Genomic DNA, 19283 nt, shown 5'->3' with positions numbered 1-19283 from the left:
CCATTTATGGTAGACTGTTCCCACGGCAGTCGAGTCTCCGTAACCGGAACGGACTCAGATTTTTATCTGGCCAAGGATTGTCAACTCTGTGCAGCAATAACAATGTATAACAATATTTAGTTAAAACTTAAAACTTTTCTCTAGAAAATCTACAGCTACAAAGCCGTCGACGTCGAATAAGTGTTGGTCAAGAATCGGAGAGCACCCAGAGATGCTTTTCAAACTTTAAACTCTTTCATCTGCATTGTAGCTAGGATACATAATTCGAAAGACACTAACTGAACGCCCTTTTGGAATAAATTAAAGGAACTTTTCGCCGCAGATGTGTTGTCTGTGACCGCTCGTCAGGTATTAATCCAGGTTATGTAGAGTGTAGTGGGAACGGCGGAGACCTTAGTCGAAATCTTTTCTACCTTTACTTGATTGATTTTTTTTAGCTACACTTACAATGTTCTATATTTTGTTTTGGTTTCGGTTTGTATGTATATGTTTAAAAAAAAAAATGTATTAGAAAAATATTTGAATTAATATTTGAGTTAATTTTTGTATAAATCGCCAAGTCGGATCCTTTTAAATCAGTCAGGCAGATAAAAGCTGAATTAAATCTAGTGGTTAGTGACAAGACTCTAAGGTGAAGGTGTTTCGAAAGAAACTAAAGTGCCCGAAGTCCAAGGAAATAGCCGCTTCTCACGAAACAACTACTAGTCGGTTGTCATATCATCGTTTTTAATCCGCGATTCTTTATTGTTTTAACGATGTACTTCGGATGGTATGTATTGGCGAATGGACGTCATACATAGTCTCTGGAGCCAGCTAAATGATTTATGACTCGTCAGCCACCGATTTACATATATATTATCAATTTTTAATTGATTTTGGCACTAAATTTACTGATAAAAAATAAAAGTTTCAGTTTTTAATGCGAAATGTATTTTTTAAAACAAAATGTTGGTTCTTAAATTAAATGAATTTTTTCGAAATTATAGTTTAAATTTGTAATGCCAAAATCGGATTCGAAAATTTAATTTAAAAAATGAAAATTAAAATTTTTATCAAAGATGTTGGGACTAAAAATTGAAAATCTAATTCTTAATTCAAAGTTTGTGAATTAAAAAACTCGCAACCCCGTAAATAACTATTCAGAGAAAAGAAGTTTACTCCTTCGAGTGTTTTTGGCATAATTACAATGTATGTAGATTCCCAAAATATTCAAAAAAACATTCATTAAAAAGTTGTACAAGAAACTATAATTTTGTTGTTCCTAGGATCTTTATTTTAAAGAACGTCATTACCAAAAATTATTATTCGACTACTAATTTACTATACATTTTTTCTATGTACATATATAACACATTCCAAGAGACTCTTTACAAAAACATACACAGAAATTCACTAGTGCATAAGCACATACGCATGCATGCTAATATGCAACTGCCCTTGTTTAACCTACTCATAGTCATAATGTGTTGTCTTTGTTATGAAATTCAAGTCAATTACAGCCACAAATCTTCACGATATTTGCCATTTCCTTTAAATAATTTTAGCTCTTGAGACGCTTCATCGAGTGTTATATGTTTAACTTGTACCAAACATTCCATAACTGCCGTTTCTATTGACTTCGATATCGATCCACCATCAGCACAGATGTATAGCACAGTCTTTTCTTGCATCAAAAACTCTACAAATTCGCTTGCATGAGCCAATAATTGTTCCTGAACATAGTGATAGGTGGCACTCAGCGCACGGGAAAAACTCTCAAAGTAGCGTTGTAGCACTCCAGCTTCTTCATATGCTAATATACGTTCTCTGTGTGGTAGGTGCGTTTCATTTATGGCACCTGAAAAAAGCCATGTGTCGCCTAACGTTTTAAATATTCCGTTCGCAAGTAGTTGTTCCTTTAGTTCTAGAAAACCTAAAAAAGGTGCTAAAGCTGTGCCTACACCGATTAGAATGTGATTTCTTTCGTTGGCTTCTTGTGAGGTAAAACGAAATTGATTTGGTTGTCGTGCATACATTGTAATTTTTGGCAACTCTGAAGGATTCGCAGCGTTGAGTAAAGGTGCCGCCAGATTGTTTAACATATCTGTTGTAACACCAGGTTTTTCCGGGAGTATTGAGAATATAAGTTTCATATCATTCCCAACAGGACAATTCGCTATTGAGTAGGGACGAGGTAATAAGCGCGGTAGATGCTCAATAAGTATTTCTAATGTAGGTTTACAGGAAGGACATAATTCCAGAAAATCAAGAAGTTTAAGGCCACGTTCTAAAATCAGTTCGTTGTAGTAACAACTACCTTCCTTTGAGGATAAAGAGCTGAGAAAGGCGCGTTCATCATTATTCTCGCAACAATTGGCTAAAACATTAAGGAATTGTTTTTTCGGTATGGCATGTATGCTTAAGCAATCGCGTAACAATCGATATGGTGTACAATGAGTAGGAATGTATGTTGGCAGTTTTGCAATTTTTTTGCTACACTTTGTAGAAATCTGCAATTGGAATATATCATCAATGTTGTTTGTAAGATGCATGTGTTTCAGCAGTAATTGTACATCCTTTATGTTGTTGATTGGTAGTATGCCAATTGTATCACCAGGTTGAAAATAGTCTTCGGCTGTTTGCTAAGGTAAATCAAATGAAAATTATTTAAAACATTAACACAATCATATTTACATATGATACCATATCAAGCGTTATTTCCAATATCCGCTTTCCTTTTAATTCATCGTCAGCTTCGGCCAAGATCTGTGCTGCTTTAATAGGTACTTGCAGTGGCATATCTCCTGTTCTGCTGAACGGCCAAATTAGTTCAGTACATCGGAGCTGTGAATGTTTAATTGTGAGCTTGAGGAAAATTTTTTGCCATTAATACACATATAAGTACTTGTATATATATATATTGTTTCATTACTAACCTTGTTTTCAACAATGCTGTCCACAAAGACAACCGAGTAAATGGGATCCGACAGCTTTGGAGGCACATATTTTTCTAAAATATAGTCCTCGATATTAAGGATATCAAAACCGGAAGCAGTGGATTTACTTGGACACACCATATTTCGAATATGTTTTGAAGCCATCAGCTGTTAATACAAAGGAGAGAACGAAAGATATCGATTTATTAAGAAATCATTCGAATTTTTAATCGATATACACGTTAGTGTTTTTCATCAGCAAAAATTCGAAATATGAAATAAATTCGATATTTTAAAATCTCTGCTTTTATGTGAGCACTTGTGCAGATTGCAGCCAACTCACGTATTATTCACTACAAGAGAAATATACATATAGTATAAATAAATGCAAACCCGTAATTTAATTTAACGTTATATATTAATAAATTGCATATTTTAAATAGTACATAAGTGAATGAAAAGCTATTCTATTTGCTATTGCGTGCAATGTTGCCTGTGCTGCGTTAATGAAATGTGGTAATAGAAGTAAATAATATTTTTTGTTAAGGTGGCAGCATGTTATGGATTTGTCATATGTTTTTGTTATTCTATTTCTTTCGGTGGTAAGACATTTCTGAATAATTCAAAGTTTTAGTTCATTGAGTTACATTTTCTAAAACTATTAACATAAATTAACAATGTCCGGATTTACTGACGCAAAAGATAGTGATGATGAATTTCACGACGCACTCACTGAGGTGCCTGGTGTTAAAGAAGCAAATATGTGCTCAGAAATCGTTGCGAATGAAGTCAGCAATACAAAGTGTAATTCGTCACACATCAAAACTAATGAAGAAATCATTGAAGAAATAACACGCCAGCAGGAGGATCTCAAACTTCCTGATGATGATGAGGAAAATAACGATGGAAAAGCACAGAAATCAGAAAAAATTGATACTGACGAGGTATCAATAATGTTTCGCGATGATATTGATATTGAAGAGTTGCAAAATCGAGAAAAGACTATGAGTTCTGAAGAATTACAACAAAACAAAGAAGAATCGGATCGAATGAAATTAGAAGCAAACGAGCTGTTCAAGACAGGTGAGGCACTAAAAGCAGTTGAAATATACACAAATGCTCTGCAGATTTGTCCCACAACCTATACCAAAGAGCGTGCCATATTGTATGGCAACCGAGCTGCTGCTAAAATTAATTTGGACTCTAAAAAATCAGCTTTAGACGACTGCACAAAAGCTATTGAGTTATGGCCGGATTATGTACGCGCACTTATGAGGTTAGTGTTAATTTGTCTTTATATTGTTTTTGTAAAAATGTTTATATTTAACCAATATTAAACTAAATAATTTTTAATTAAAAGGCGTGCAAAGTTGTGTGAAAACGAAGATCGCTTGGAAGACGCATTGGCGGATTATAAACGTGTATGTGAGTTAGAACCAAGCCAAAGAGAAGCGCGGGAAGCTGTCACACGACTACCGGAACAAATTAATGAACGTAATGAGCGTTTGAAAACCGAGATGCTCTCCAAACTAAAAGATCTTGGTAATATGTTCCTTAAACCATTCGGTTTATCCACGGAGAATTTCCAGATGCAGCAAGATCCCAGCACAGGCTCTTATTCCGTGAATTTTCAACAAAATCCTAGATAGTTCATGTTTACGCTCATAGCGTACAAGCTTCAATTATATTTAAAAAAATATATTTTGTAAGCCGTTAATATAAGAATATATAGATTACTGTTTAAATTAAACGTAAATAAATTGTAATTAAAATTTTAAAGTTTTAATTAAGTCATACAAATATTACGGCTCGTTTTCTAGAAAATAATAAAATATTCTAATAAAATTCTATATTATATACTTTCATATTTTATAACTTTGCAGTAAAACTTGGTTTTATAAAGCAAATGCGTATAATGAACATTTCGTGTCTACTTACATACAATATATGTAATAGCAAGTAAATGAGTAATAATTATAAGTTCATAAGTGTTTGTTATGAGGCCTGTGGGTGAAATGGTCATTACCGTTATTGTTGTTTTTGTAATGCACTACTGCATCTAGTTCACGTACTGCGGCTGTCGTGGGAACAGGCAACGAAAGAAACAGTCGAGAGAGAACTAACTGCCGTTCAAGAAAACCAGGTTAAACAGAAGATCAGATTTTCTGAGTTGTGAATCAGTGTCAATGCTACAAGGAGCGAGATAATGGTGGAGGCCAAGCCTTCATACTACACAACGCTGGGCAACTTTTTCTCATCGATGACGACATCGATCACAGGGATACTACCGAACGTCAGTGCATAGCAATTCAGTCATGCGATGTCGACCTCGAAATATTTATTATAGCATCTCTCCTGTTATACGAGTATAATGTCCAAGAGAATATCACCCGAACATAGGTGCGCTATTAGACGGATTTAATACGCAAGGCGATCTTTGGCATTCCTGCCAACAACTGATCGTAGGGGGAGGGAGCTGATGGAATAGATAGACTATGCGACTTTCTGCACAATAAATAGCAATGCCTTATGGGTTCGCCTGATATTACAATGTTTTTGTTGTTGTAACGGTTATGTAGTCTGATATTAGTAGTAAAGTCTTGCAACTTCTCCACCGGTGTGAGTAAACTTTGTAGTACTTCAGGACCTTGTCTAATCTGAGGAGATACGATGACTGAGTTAAAATTCAAATCAATTTTTAACCGGCAGTTCACACTGCACCGTTCGATTGACAAAAGATGTATTACTCGACGTCTGCGCAAAATTCCAAGAGACTACGCTCCACTTACTTTCACTAATGATAACTACGCTGATGCTTAAGAACCAAGGCTCGACGCTAGTAATCTTCCTAACCAATGTCCCCAAACCGTCGCTGACAAATCTTCAAATAATCGATGTGTGGAAAATTAGAAGAGTGGTTCCACTATTGGAAACCCGTCAAAAATTTAATTTAGAAGAATTGAACAGGGGATCCCGCAAGTTCGTGTCCTCTCCCTGTTACTGTTTAATTTCTATATTTTGAAACTCCCTCAACCACTAGCGGCAATTTCCATAATCTAGTACGCTGCTTATTGTACGATATTAACGACGGGCAATACCCCTTTATATCTCCCGTCAAAATTTACACAGCGACGCCCATATGATTCCTATTAAGAAACATAACGAACTTCTCTATATGCAGTTTCTGTCTTCGCAGAAATCATCTCTGCTTGAAGAGGAGCCGTCTCTTAAGATCATCATCTCAGGTCTTTCCTTGACTACGTCGACCAGACTTCGGACACAACTCACTTTAGACACTTACTGATCGCCATTCACAGTAGAGCTATTAGTACCTTCACCGACTCCTGCGCAGCGAATGGCGTACTATAAGTCAAACCACCACCCAATGGAGACGACGAGCTCGAGTTGCCGCGAAAATCTAGAGTGACCCTTGTACAATTTTGTTTTGAATACTGAGCAGGTTGAACTCCCTCTTATACAGAATGACTTTAACCACCTCTTGGCATGTTAAGCAAAGCTCACTTATGTATATAACACCTCTCTTCCTATTGTGCGGCCCCGTACAAACGGCACGCTTTCTGAGCCTGCCGTTAGATAACTTCGAACTTTGAACATTGCCACCCAAGCGGGGATTAGATAACCGTTACAACAACAAAAACACTCATCAGTATATTCCCACGGCAGCCGGTTATACGTGAACGGAGTTTATCCGATCTTCGAATTGTACGAGACACTTTGATTGCTCCTATGGAAAAAAAAGTCTTAGTTTTTAAACATTGTTATAACACACTGTTTTCTAAAATATAACTAACGTTATAAAAAATAGTTGTGAAAGAAGTTGTGAGTCAAAGAAGCCTGTAGTTATCGACAAATATGCATTGTGCAAGTCGTAAAATATAAATTAAGCAACCAGAGTATCACGTATTTAATTCTTGCAGAAACTTGTTGCTATGATCAATAAATTTTATGGTCGATGTTATAAACATGATATCCATATAATCAATATACCAATAAATGCATGTGTATTTTTATGGGTTTGTAATCTTTTTAGCCGTATATGGTATATATTTGGAAAAATTTTAAATTATCTGGAGTAGAAGTACTACCATAGTTGTTATTAGACGATTTTTAATCTCACTTTTGCAGAAGAACTATATAATAAAAAGTTTCTGGTAGCATAAGGCTACAAAACTAATCAAATAAATGATAACCTGTGTCTGAGTTTTAAACTGTTGGAAATCTTTCGGGGATTCGTGAATTTCCATAAATAAGGCTATCATGCAGAGTAATGTTCTTTACTGGATAATAATGTTACCACTTCAGATGTTTTTGCATTCTACAAATATGCTCTTATTTCCTACGTTAGCGCTTAATTCCTCTAGTTTCTTATGTATATCTCGTTTTTGAAAGTATCTGTATATTCAGGAGGAATAGGGTTAATTCAAGCACATCAAGGCCTATTTTTATGATTTTTTTTTTGAAATTCCAATTTTGAAATTTTTTGAGCATTTTGAAAGAAAAACCGGATTTTCGCGAAAAAAGCTTTTTTTGCTGTGTAAAGAAAAATATTAAAAAATTAAAGAAATAAACGCTCCCCAACATTAAAAAAGGCAGTAGTTTTGAAATTATAAGGGGCACCGACTTTGAAACCATGAATTAAATGTATATATTAGGGCGTGTCCAAAATTTTCCCAAGAATTTTTATGTAAAATGCTTGCTTATAAATTAATTTACATGAAAAAAAAATTAAAATTTCACCATAACCAATTATAATGAAAAGCTCAATTTAATAAATAAAAAAGGTGGTACATATGTATTATTAAAAGTTCATACTCATTTGCACTTTATGTGTGTATGGGGTGTGTCTGTACATATATGTATATATACGTAGGTAAGTGCAAATGAACATATAATAAAGCATGCATCTTCGCACACTTTACATAAATAAATATGCATCACTTTAATTTTAGCTTGAAAACTAACTAACATATGTATATTGCTACTCTTGATTAGATTACAAAGCGATGTTCTGTCTACTATATCTACCTTTGTATATACATATGAACCTTTTCAATAATAATTTGGCATTGTCCAATTCTCATTCTTGTATTCTTCATTCATGTACTGGCGGCGCGCATAAATACTTACTACTGTGCCCAAAAATAAGGTTTTGTATTTATTTTGAAAATTCTGTATTTATTCCTCCAAATCAATTACATCCCCTCCCGATGCAATGCACATATGCCAACGAGCTTTGACGCGCTTGAGGCCCAAAACATCCGTCAAAATGGTATTGGCTGAGCCTTTCGATATGCCAACTTCATCAGCAAGGTCTCTAATTGTTAATCGAGGGTTTTTGAACACCAAATCTTTGATTTGTTGAACGTGAGCTTCGTCGGTTGAGGTTGATGGTCGCCCTGGACGCTCTTCGTCTTCGACACGTTCACGGCCGGCTTGGAACTCACTATACCACTTGTAAACATTTTTTTTAGACATAGCCTCATCACCAAAGGCTTTCTGCACCATCCTCAACGTATCCGCAGCAGAAAATTGATTCCGTAAACAAAATTGAATGCAAATTCTTTGCTCAACAAATTTCGACATCGCAAAAACCGAAAAACTCACTTCTAGCAACTCACAAAACGACACTTATCTCAAACACTAATGAATATTTTGACTTGAAATTTGACATAAATGTGACTGACAGTACTACCAACCTAAAAAAAATAATTCTCCAAATCCTTCGACGCGCGCAGTTTAAATTCAAATGTCACCTTATTTTTTGGGCACAGTAGTACATATGTATGTATGTGTCCGCTTACTTATCTGTATATGCATGAGTATATGGATTTTTATTATTACTATAATATTGTAAGAAATAAATCACAACTATATTTGTGATATAAAAATACGAGTCTGCGAAATTATTACAAATATTGTCATAGACACGTATGCAATTATGTATGTATATAATATAGTATGAAATTTTATATACAAAATATATACATATATACGAATATTTTTGTATTTATCTTCATTAAAAAATTAATTTATAATTAAATTAATTAGTCATCAGATCAACATTTTTAAAACAATCTTGTTTTAGTTAATTTTCTTATTTCAAACCAAAAAAACAGTTTCGCGTTTCTTGTGCGGTAAATGATCCATATCAAATATTTTTGTAAAATTCGCGCTTGGTGGCAACGCTATAATCATTAATGTCGCCGCAATTGTTGCTGTTGTTGTTCAAATTGGCATTTGCCGGCATTCAGTCGCTGCTGCCGAGAACATACAACAACAAACTGCTCTATGTTCTTTGCTGCTGTCTGATATAAAAGCGGAGCTCCAACTGCGCCGACATCTGTCATCAAGTGTCGTCCACTGATATTGTTGAGTGCTCCAGTTATTTTAGTTTTTTTCAAGTTTAAAGTAAAACTTTACTAAATCTCCAAAAATGGCCGTTTGGGAAGGAAAGAAATACAAATTGGAAAAGAGTGAAAACTTTGATGAGTACATGAAGGAATTGGGTGAGTTTCATATAATAGTGGTGTTGTTTATACCGTTAAAATCGGAGCAATGTCCGTTGAGAAATCCTCGCTTGTACAATTTAATAAATCAACATGCATATGTATGTATATACTTATATTTAAAAACTCAATATTTTGTAATGATTCATATGTACATATATCTGAAAATGTGCTAAGAATGCACAAACGGATATGCCTATATAGTGGTGGTTAATATGGCACAAGTGGCGTGATTTTCAGGAGTTTTACATACATATGTACATAAGAAAGAATTTTGCATATACACATATAAACACATGTGGCCTACAGTAAAATTTAACGCATTGCTGTAAAAAGAAAATCGATTTTAGTTTTTTTTTGCATTCCACATTTCTCTTGGTCTGCTTAAAACTCAGCATCATTTTCTCAAGCTCTATGGGTACAGCCAAAAGCCGGCTTCTACTTCACACATAACTAAACCGGTTTTAAGGTTTCTGCTAAATACTGCCAAAAATGCCGGTACATAAATTTGCGGTAGTAAAAAAATAATTAAAAAAAAATCGAAAGAAGATTACGATTCAGTTCTTTAGAGGCAACAAAAAGTATAAAATTTATATGTGTTGTTTTCTGTATTTATTTGTTGGCACCGGTGGCATAAGTACAAAGTGCAAGCGTAGATATGTATAGTCAAAGAAAAGTTGAACTTCGAACTGAAAGTTATATGAATGGGAGATAAAAATATTAAATGAAATGGATAAAAATTTATATAGAACCATAAATATACATTCATACATATGTATGTATGTTTGTACAATTATAAAGATAACACATTTTATATTTCCTTAATTACCGAACAGCTTAACTATAACTTGTTTTCTATTTAGTATAAAATAAATTAGTAAATAAAACAATTATTATGAAAGTTTGAAGCTAATTTAAAAATTAAATTGTTTGACAGAGAAATAAATTATATTTTGACTTCGACTGTTTGTATTTATTGAATTTGCGTTGTAATGTACTACACAATATATACTCTTAAAAATATATTGTAAGGGTATTCTACATTTATCAAAGTCAAAAAGCAATACTCATTCTCAAGTGCTGAAGTACTAATTGTAAATTAATTTATAAGTGCCTGTATATATGTATATGTATGCACATACATTTCTAAATGCGTGTGGTATCAGTTTGCAAGTTCTTATGACCACCTCGTTCACATACGCTGTGTCAGAATTTAGTTTTTGTATAAATGTAAAATTATATGGATATTTGTAAATATGTATCTTTAATAACATATAAATGATAAATATTTTTTTAGAAGCAATAATCTGAAGTCATAAATTCCCCTAGTAGGTATTTGTATTGCGTGATCAATAACATTATGAAAATATGTGAATATATCTTTACCAAATAAGAGGCATACATGGAAGCTACATGCATCAAAGCTTTACTCAGTATAAGTTTAAAATGAATAAAAGCCGTATTTGTTTAATTACTTTTGCAATTTGTATGGCATTTTGTATGAGATGTATTTAAAAACATTTAGTGAATTTGAAGTGTTTACTGGCTACAAGTGCTTATTCAAATATATGTATGTACACATGTATGTAGTTGCTGAAATTGTATGCAAAGGCTTTGGTTTTTATTAGTAATAGTGTGACCACCAAAGTCAGCAAATTGTTCGGTATTAAAAATGTATGCATACATATTTTTTCACGCTGTCTATTATTAAATTTATTTATTTATATTTTAGGCAAAGTGTATATTTGCAATGAATACGTGTATGTACATATATACGTACATATGTACAGATATATTTTATTATTGTACATTTGTTTTTTATGGTGCGAAAACGAGAGTCTTATCAGCAATATAATGACACAGCCGGCCGAGCAACGTTCAGATATTCCCACTGAAGTATACATAAATTTGCGTTAATTTATGCACTTAAATATGCATAATAAATACAAGTGTATTGCTTTCTAATGCACAATCTTGATTTAAAGCATTGGTACTAGACTCTTATCACCTGTATTCAATTGACTTTTCGACTTTGATCTACACTGTGATATATGTACATATGTACATACTTTATAGTTTTAAAAGTAGCTCGCTCAACATTTATCACACATCCAAACATTATCTTTTACTAACGTAATGTACAAGATATAATGAAACTTTTATTTTTTTAATTCCTATTGAGAATTGTATTTTTCTCTGGACATACATATAGTTAAACCAATTTCACGAGATGAGTCTTCATAATACATACTATACAAATGCAAACAAATAATTTTGAGCTTGCTACTTTTTTGTAATATTTTCTATATACATACATACATATACATTTTTATATGCTTATTCTTAAATATCTACAATTTAATCTGAAAAATATTTCGTCAAGTGCATGCCAAGCCCCCAGTTAAGCTATATACATATGCACATATCAAATATGTATGTATGAGTTTGCGAGTTGGCGAAACGAAATGTTCGTTCAATGTACACACTATGGTGGCATATGGTGTGGCAGTATCTTATGTCAAGCGAGTTCAATTTAATTTACATATTTTGTGAATTATCTGCCTAGCTAGCACGTATGCATATGAAGAACTGTATGCATTTCTTGAGTTTTTTGCAAGCGCATTTACAATAAATTGCCGTTTTAAGTTACGGGATCATGTGGTACAATTAAATTAAGAGTTCCTATTATGTCTGCTTTTTTACTTTACCTGTTAGTTTATGGGACTTTCCACTTATTAATGCGTTCACTTAAGAAAACGTTAATCAAATAATATGATATGTTTAATTAAAAACTGCTCTTATGAATATTGCAATCATAACCTCTAAAGGTATAAATATTGTACTAAAGGACGGGGCTTATTTAAAAATTGAATTTTTGAAATACATACATACATATGTTCAACATATTTTTTTTTTTATATTTTTTCGACCAATGATTTATTAAATAAGATAAAATGCAAACTTCGAAGCTAGAATACCCTGCACAAATAAAAAAGTTTCTATACAAGAATTTGATTTTTGTACCCTGTTCAGGGTATAAAAAAGGAACAACCAATAGAATGCGTCTATATATTTATAAATGCGTATTATCACATCCTAAATAAGGTCTCAAACATCTTAATTTGAAGATATCTACATACGTATTGAAATCACATACATACATACATATGTGTATGTGAATGTATATTTCAATTGAAATCGAAATTCCGCGCCATTTTCACTCAATTATTTCTCGTTTAATGCAACAAGTGCACATAAATATGTATCTACATACTTCTTGATACTGTGGGACAATGTGAATATGTGCGTGTACGTAACGTACATATGTACATATATAAATGCGCATATAAGTATACTAAAACTGTACGTATGAGACTGACACTCGCCCTTTTCTCTAAAGTGGTTTTTGTAGTTTTATGCGTTTATTCGTGATGATTACGTATAATTGAATTTGATTTGATCGCTTTGAACTTTAACGCAGCCAATTTTGGGTTAATTTTATTATTGTATAACAATATGTAGGCTACATTCATATGTACATACATATGTATGTATGTATGTACATATATACAAACAAAAGTTGCATGCTACTTTGTTGAATGATAAGTGAACAAAGCTTTTGAGGGCAGAACACCCCTTATAATTAAAGAATAAGCTAAATTTGTTATTTTTTTCAATGCGTTGTATATCAATTAACAGTACTATCAAATTTCTTTAAATGTACATAGTTACATACTTATGCACGCATGTACTCCTATTATATACAAAGTAAAGTTGTGAAATTGATCTACATAAATTTTGCCGCAACCACAATGTAGTATTTTAATATGCCAACACCTTCACCTTGAATTGCAATCAATACAAATTGAATGTTTACATAAATATCGCGATGAATAAATCTTACCTTTCGCCGTATATTACAGGTGTCGGTATGGTTATGCGTAAAATGGGCAATAGCGTCAGTCCCACCGTTGAGTTGAAAAAGGATGGTGAGACCTACACTTTCACCACTACCTCAACCTTCAAGACATCGTCGATCAACTTCAAGCTGGGCCAGGAATTTGATGAAGAGACACTGGATGGTCGTAAAGTGAAGAGCGTCATTACTTTGGAGGGCAACAAACTGGTGCAGGAACAGAAGGGTGACAAACCTTCAACCATTATTCGTGAGTTCACCGACTCCGAACTGGTGACTGTAAGTTTTGCTAAAGCCTTAATAAATACAATTTTCATAAAACTAATGTTTGCCTCTTCTTCCCATAGACCCTTACTATTAACGGCGTCAAATCCGTCAGATTGTACAAGGCCGTATAAATCCACTGTTCAAAGACCATAGCAACAAATAGTTAAATTAATAATGCCACATCTTGCGATAATTAAGAATTGAAATACTAAATATCATGCGTAATATTTTGCACTTTGTATGACAACGTATGCATACATCAAGATATATTTTTGGTTTTTGAGTATTCCAATTTTTTTGGACTGAAAGTTTTTAATTTTTCTAATGCATAACTGTAACTAAATTATGAATTTGTTATTGAATAACAATTACCAATTATTGTACCGTTAAGCATTTAAAGAATGTTAACTATTTTTTTTTGCTAATACATTTTAATGTATTTATATTTGAATTCAGAAATTGTATTACTGCTAAACATTTAAGCACAAAACTTACGATAGTAAAACGTGAGTAATTTTTTGCATTAAAATAAATTTTATTAAAAGAAAAAATTTTTATCTTAATGAAAATAAAAAAAGCCAAAGGGTAATGGGAAAGAGTTTATGCATTTTAGAATTTATTGTATTCGTGAATAGGCAAAAAGTTTTCAAACAATCCAATTATTATTATCCTGAACAGACGTGTTGAATTCCGAGTGAATGTCTGTCTGTTCGTCTGCCCGTGGTAGACGTGCTTCTTGGCCAAAAAGTGAAGATGTGTTCTTTCATGGGCATAATTGGACCACGGCCACCAAACAAAATGAAATTAAACAACAAAAACACTGTAAAAATTGAACAAAACGTTAAATTTCACACCAAGGATAATACAAGAGGTCTTTATAAGAACCGGGATCAAAATTGAACGATGGGCGTGGTACCGCCCACATTTCGGTGAAAACCTATAGCTCAATATATATATAATTTCTTTTGCCCCCATATGCCTAATTGAAATATTGACTTTATTCCCGTAAATATCGGACTACATACATATGTGTGAGTTATTTTAATAAAATTGCGAGAGTTTGTTTTTCTAACAACGATGCATCTTTGTGCTTAAATGGGGTAAAATCTTGCCTTGGACCTCACATAACTTACAAACTATGTGCACATTGAGGTATTTCCCTGGCAAGTTGTAAGAGTATGACATATTCGGTTACACCTGAACTTAGCCCTTCCTTACTTGTTAAGATACTTTGAACCTTTGAACACGCTCTTTTCGTCTCTAAACCATGTTCTCATTTCTTTGAGTCGCTGATATCGGATAGCTGCAGCATATAGATAAATACAATCGAAATGGTCAAATACATGTCCTTGTACGCTGTTCTTATGTCGTGTATATTGTTTTAGTTACTAACAATCATAACTGAGGATATTAAATTGTTAACAATAATAGTTAATATGCTATTCGCTACCGTTACTGTTACGTTACGTCTTCAGCAATAAGTTTGAAGAAGTTAATTGAATTAAACGAAATCGATTTTTTTTAACAGATTTCTATCGATCTTAACAACAATTATTTTAAGCCGGCGGCACTAGTGTTCTTTCTTTTTTCTTAAATGTACAATACAATTTTGTTCATTAATATAGAGTTATGCAATACTTTTGTACATGGCTGTAAATTGCATTCTCTTATTCTTAATTAACTGCCATCACTAACAAAAGCAAATCAGCTGTGCTTTGTTTACGTTGCATAAAAGCTCATATTTGTTTTTATATTAGATAATAGTAAAACTCTACTGTGATAACAAATATAATGTTATAAATGGTCCTATGGATTATCACTATTACACTCCTAAAATTATATAAGTAAATTATGAAATGAAGTATTAGTAAAAAAATTTCGACAACTTCAAAAATAAGTGAATTTATTATGCATTTCAATGGGTGATAAAGGATGGAAAAGTGTTTTATGCGGAGGCATGGCTGGTGGTACTGACGTACTTATTACATTTCCCACAGAATACATAAAAACACAACTGCAATTAGATGAAAAAGGTATACAAAATATCACCAAGGAATTCACGGAACTTAAATATGTTTATAAGCAAGAAGTCTTTTCAAACCAGGTGACAAAAAGAAATATAGCGGGGTGATAGATTGCTTTAGGAAAACTACAAAACAATATGGTGTTTTAGGGCTATATCGTGGAATGAGCACATTGCTTTATGGAAGCATGCCAAAAACTGCCGTATGGTAAGCAAACAGTAGGTAGAATTCATTCAAGATATGTGCATATAAAAACAATTTATGTCTTTCTTGTAGCTTTGGATCCTTTGAATTTTTCAAGTCACATCTTGTTGACGAAAAGAAGTCGCTCTCAACATTTAATAGCTTCTTATGTGGTTTGGGCTCCGGAATAGTGGAATCCATACTTGTGACAACACCAATGGAAACTTTGAAAGTCAAACTTATAAATGATCGGCGTAGTGAGAAACCAAAATTTCATGGAATGTTTCATGCTGCACGTCTCATTATAAAAACAGAAGGTATGTACATACATATGTGCAAATATATCACCCTTCATTTATATTAACTTTTTATGTTATTCTGTTTATGGTTGATTTACTATTATTAACTGTAGTAAATTATAGCGTAAAACAATAAGAAACTTGAACTTAGGTTCAACCGAAGCAATAATCTCCCTTCATAAGTAACGATTCCATATAAGACTATTCCAGCAACAGTCAGGTCTCCGTAACCGGAACGGATCCTGATTTTTATCTGGCTAAGAACTGTCAAATGGTAAGCATTCCTCCAAATTAGATCAGGAATGTTTTCTGCCGCTGTAACAACAACAACATTACATATAAGAATTTGATTTAATATGCCAGTTTGTATATCAGCTATAATGTAGTACGATGTGAACTATTTTTTTTTTTTGATATTTTACCTTTGCTAAGGAAAAGCCAGATATAAAAGTTTCCCCTACTAGGGCTGGATTTTAATCTATCAGTTTGTAAGACAGCTACATGCTATACTAATCTGATCTGAACAATATATTTGGGGATTGTACCGGTGCTTTGGACTATAATCAATGCCAAATTTTGGAAAGTTGGAATAAACAGTTTGGTTTTGAGTTAAGAAGAATATTAGACAACCAATCAGAATGTAATCCTTTACGTTTTTCCAATGCACCCTTAGCTACTACTCCCTTGTCCTCTTTTTATCTCTTCTATTACATTGTTGAATCATTTTATTTATTGCATACTATATACATATGTATATATATATATATATGTATGTATATTTGTATGAATATTTGTTAATTCCTTCTTAATATTTAAATTCTCATATAAATAGGTTTTCATGGCATTTACATGGGTCTTACACCGACGTTGCTTCGACAGTGTTCAAATCATGCAATACGATTCCCTATAATGGAAACATTTAAAAATTTCTATAAAGGTGATGACCCAACTCGGAAGCCGCCTAAATGGATGATAGCTATGGTGGGATTTATGGCCGGCGGTACTGCTGTGCTTGCCAATACTCCCGTTGATACATTAAAAACACGCATGCAGGGCTTGGAAGCGTCTAAATATAAAAACATATTCGATTGCATCTTGAAAATATCTCGTAACGAGGGAGTATTAGCACTCTATAAAGGCATGGTGCCACGACTAATACGTTTATCTCTACAAGCTAGCGTAATTTTTACACTTTACGATGTATATATGGAAGCTTTTGATGCATTGGAAGAAATGTTGAAAGGAAACAGAGGGAAAAGTTGATTAGGTGTTGACTTTAATTTTGAGTTCCAACCGATGTTGGACCTGCTGTAATATATTTGTGTTGTTTAATGGTTAGAATATTGCGAGATTATATTGTTTGAATACTCAAACAGTGGTTTGCTGAATTCATTTAGTGCTAAAAAAATTAAAAATAAATGTCAAATTTAATTTTTGGATATACACAAAGCTGTAGCTTTTGATAACAAGAATTTTTGATACTAGATACAAATGTTTAAATTATAAATAAATATTAAATTTATAATGATGATGTTTAAAAAACAAATACTGCATGGGAACTATTTTTTGGTACAATAATAAAAACAAAGAAAGAAAAATACTTAGGTAACTAGAACCAAGCGTAAAAGCTTATAAATATTATATATATGTATGTTTATTGTCATTGCAGAATTGGAGCTGTATTGATCTTATTTCCACGAACAGTTGTTGTTATTGTAGCGGAGAATTCTGTCGAGTTGATAGTCCTTGGCCGAATAAAAATCCGGGTCCGTTCCGGATACGTAGACCCGACTGTCGGGGGAACGGAACTGCGCATCCAGAGACGCAGATGATCCGGAGCAAACCACTGATAATCGTTTTTGCTAGCAAGGAATGATCGAAATGACAAATAGGCATAAGATTAGTATAACTAGATTGTTATCACTTTAGCGACCACAATTCAGAATTGCGGACAGTTATTTTGAATATTATAAATATTTGAAGTTATGAGAGGCATCAGTTTTGAAAACGTGAATTGTGGGATAAACACTTTAAAGTTTTGAAATATGATTTACACGGTCCATTTTGCTCCAATCGACTTGAAATTTAGACACAATCATATTGAGATTTAAAGCCTAAAATGCTTATAAAAAATATTAAGAAAATCAAAACTCTATTTCCCCCTTAACGATATTGCCTTTTTTATACTCTCTTTTACCGGTTTTACTACTTGTTAAATTTCCTACAAAACTAGGTTTTCCGATTTATGATTTTTTTCATTGATTGAGTTAAGCTTGAAAAACAAAAAAATCTTGTGAACGGCTACGTTTACGAAAAATCGTACGAGATCTTTTGGTGGAGCATTGAATTGAACCCTAATATGAAAATTGTTTAACTCTAATTTTGAAGAATTATTTAACAGAAAACTATCCCAAGAAAGACTTCCAATATAATTTTAGCTTCAAAAATACCTTTACCATTGTATGTAATTTTTGCACTAAAAAGTTTTTAATAATCGATATATGGAATTAATTAATGAAAAGTTTGAAAATAAAACATTTTAATAATGAATGTGTCCGCACCGCGCATAGAATTTTTTTATCAAAATATACTACAATAAGTGAGCAAAAAAATTACGCTTTAAATGTATTTTTTAGTTATTCTTCATTCGTAAGAATTCGAAAATTATCTACTCCGGTTATTTTGATATCGCTTAGATTTATTTTTTTATAATATTAGGTAAACTTTCGGCGATTAGCTCATATGTGCTTCCTCTGAGGATATTTTTACTGATTGATATTCATGCTGCTGCTACTGGGTCCGTGAAGTAATCAGCTGTATTCCTCATTTTAACGCATGCGCCGTCTTGTCTTCAAATTAGTTTATACACATTTACATATTGTAAGAGTTAAAAGTGTATGTGATTTGACTGTCATTACATTTTGCAGGGGTTCAAAATATTTATTAACATTACTACGCTCTATGATGAGCGCATTTCGTTTATTCGTTTTTTGAGTTGCGCATACATTGCTACAGTTTGAGAATCACTGAGTGTACTCATCATTTACCTACATGCATAACTTACCTCTGGCCACCTATAAACATTGCTTGTAGGCGTTAGTATCAAACTGCCGGTTGGATTTGCGTGGCGGTTCTACATTTTTTCATATTTT

At 32.9% G+C, this 19283-nt stretch overlaps 5 protein-coding genes across 10 annotated transcripts in view; 4 read left to right on the top strand and 1 right to left on the bottom strand.

Moving 5' to 3' along the window:
• LOC105227058 (serine/threonine-protein kinase PAK 1) overlaps nucleotides 1-381 on the top strand; it is a 31545-nt gene extending 31164 nt beyond the window's left edge. The window contains exon 3 of the mRNA XM_011206222.4: nucleotides 145-381. The gene's annotated coding sequence lies outside the window, so the exon portion shown is untranslated. The remainder of the gene's footprint in view (nucleotides 1-144) is intronic.
• Nucleotides 382-1245: 864 nt separating this feature from the next.
• On the bottom strand, nucleotides 1246-8633 carry LOC105227060 (methionine synthase reductase). 6 transcript variants are annotated; one of them, XM_049447264.1, is made up of 5 exons: nucleotides 4942-6712; nucleotides 2916-3083; nucleotides 2674-2844; nucleotides 2553-2621; nucleotides 1246-2489 (listed from the first exon to the last, which is right to left on the bottom strand). In XM_049447264.1, the coding sequence occupies exons 2-5, from the start codon at nucleotides 3078-3080 to the stop codon at nucleotides 1494-1496; spliced, it is 1401 nt and encodes a 466-aa protein (XP_049303221.1). In that variant the 5' UTR covers nucleotides 3081-3083; nucleotides 4942-6712; the 3' UTR covers nucleotides 1246-1493. The 6 variants fall into 6 exon arrangements, with proteins under 6 accessions (XP_049303221.1, XP_049303222.1, XP_029406405.2 ...); XM_049447265.1 differs by having other exon boundaries at nucleotides 2683-2844; nucleotides 4942-6708; XM_029550545.2 differs by lacking the exon at nucleotides 4942-6712 and adding an exon at nucleotides 8064-8633 and having other exon boundaries at nucleotides 1246-2621.
• On the top strand, nucleotides 3435-4765 carry LOC105227059 (tetratricopeptide repeat protein 1). Its single transcript, XM_011206223.4, has 2 exons — nucleotides 3435-4191; nucleotides 4276-4765. The coding sequence occupies exons 1-2, from the start codon at nucleotides 3593-3595 to the stop codon at nucleotides 4562-4564; spliced, it is 888 nt and encodes a 295-aa protein (XP_011204525.2). The 5' UTR covers nucleotides 3435-3592; the 3' UTR covers nucleotides 4565-4765.
• A 558-nt stretch (nucleotides 8634-9191) lies between the features above and the next one.
• LOC105227063 (probable fatty acid-binding protein) lies at nucleotides 9192-14224 on the top strand. Its single transcript, XM_011206228.4, has 3 exons — nucleotides 9192-9442; nucleotides 13366-13637; nucleotides 13706-14224. The coding sequence occupies exons 1-3, from the start codon at nucleotides 9370-9372 to the stop codon at nucleotides 13754-13756; spliced, it is 396 nt and encodes a 131-aa protein (XP_011204530.1). The 5' UTR covers nucleotides 9192-9369; the 3' UTR covers nucleotides 13757-14224.
• A 1155-nt stretch (nucleotides 14225-15379) lies between these two features.
• On the top strand, nucleotides 15380-17598 carry LOC105227062 (tricarboxylate transport protein, mitochondrial). The gene is made up of 4 exons (XM_011206227.4): nucleotides 15380-15658; nucleotides 15730-15856; nucleotides 15926-16149; nucleotides 16964-17598. The coding sequence occupies exons 1-4, from the start codon at nucleotides 15544-15546 to the stop codon at nucleotides 17392-17394; spliced, it is 897 nt and encodes a 298-aa protein (XP_011204529.2). The 5' UTR covers nucleotides 15380-15543; the 3' UTR covers nucleotides 17395-17598.
• Nucleotides 17599-19283: the final 1685 nt, after the last annotated feature.

This window comes from Bactrocera dorsalis, chromosome 2 (assembly GCF_023373825.1).
Source record: "Bactrocera dorsalis isolate Fly_Bdor chromosome 2, ASM2337382v1, whole genome shotgun sequence".
Taxonomy (NCBI): domain Eukaryota; kingdom Metazoa; phylum Arthropoda; class Insecta; order Diptera; family Tephritidae; genus Bactrocera; species Bactrocera dorsalis.
Note: the sequence above shows the minus strand (reverse complement) of the source record. Positions and strands in the feature narration are given on the sequence as shown.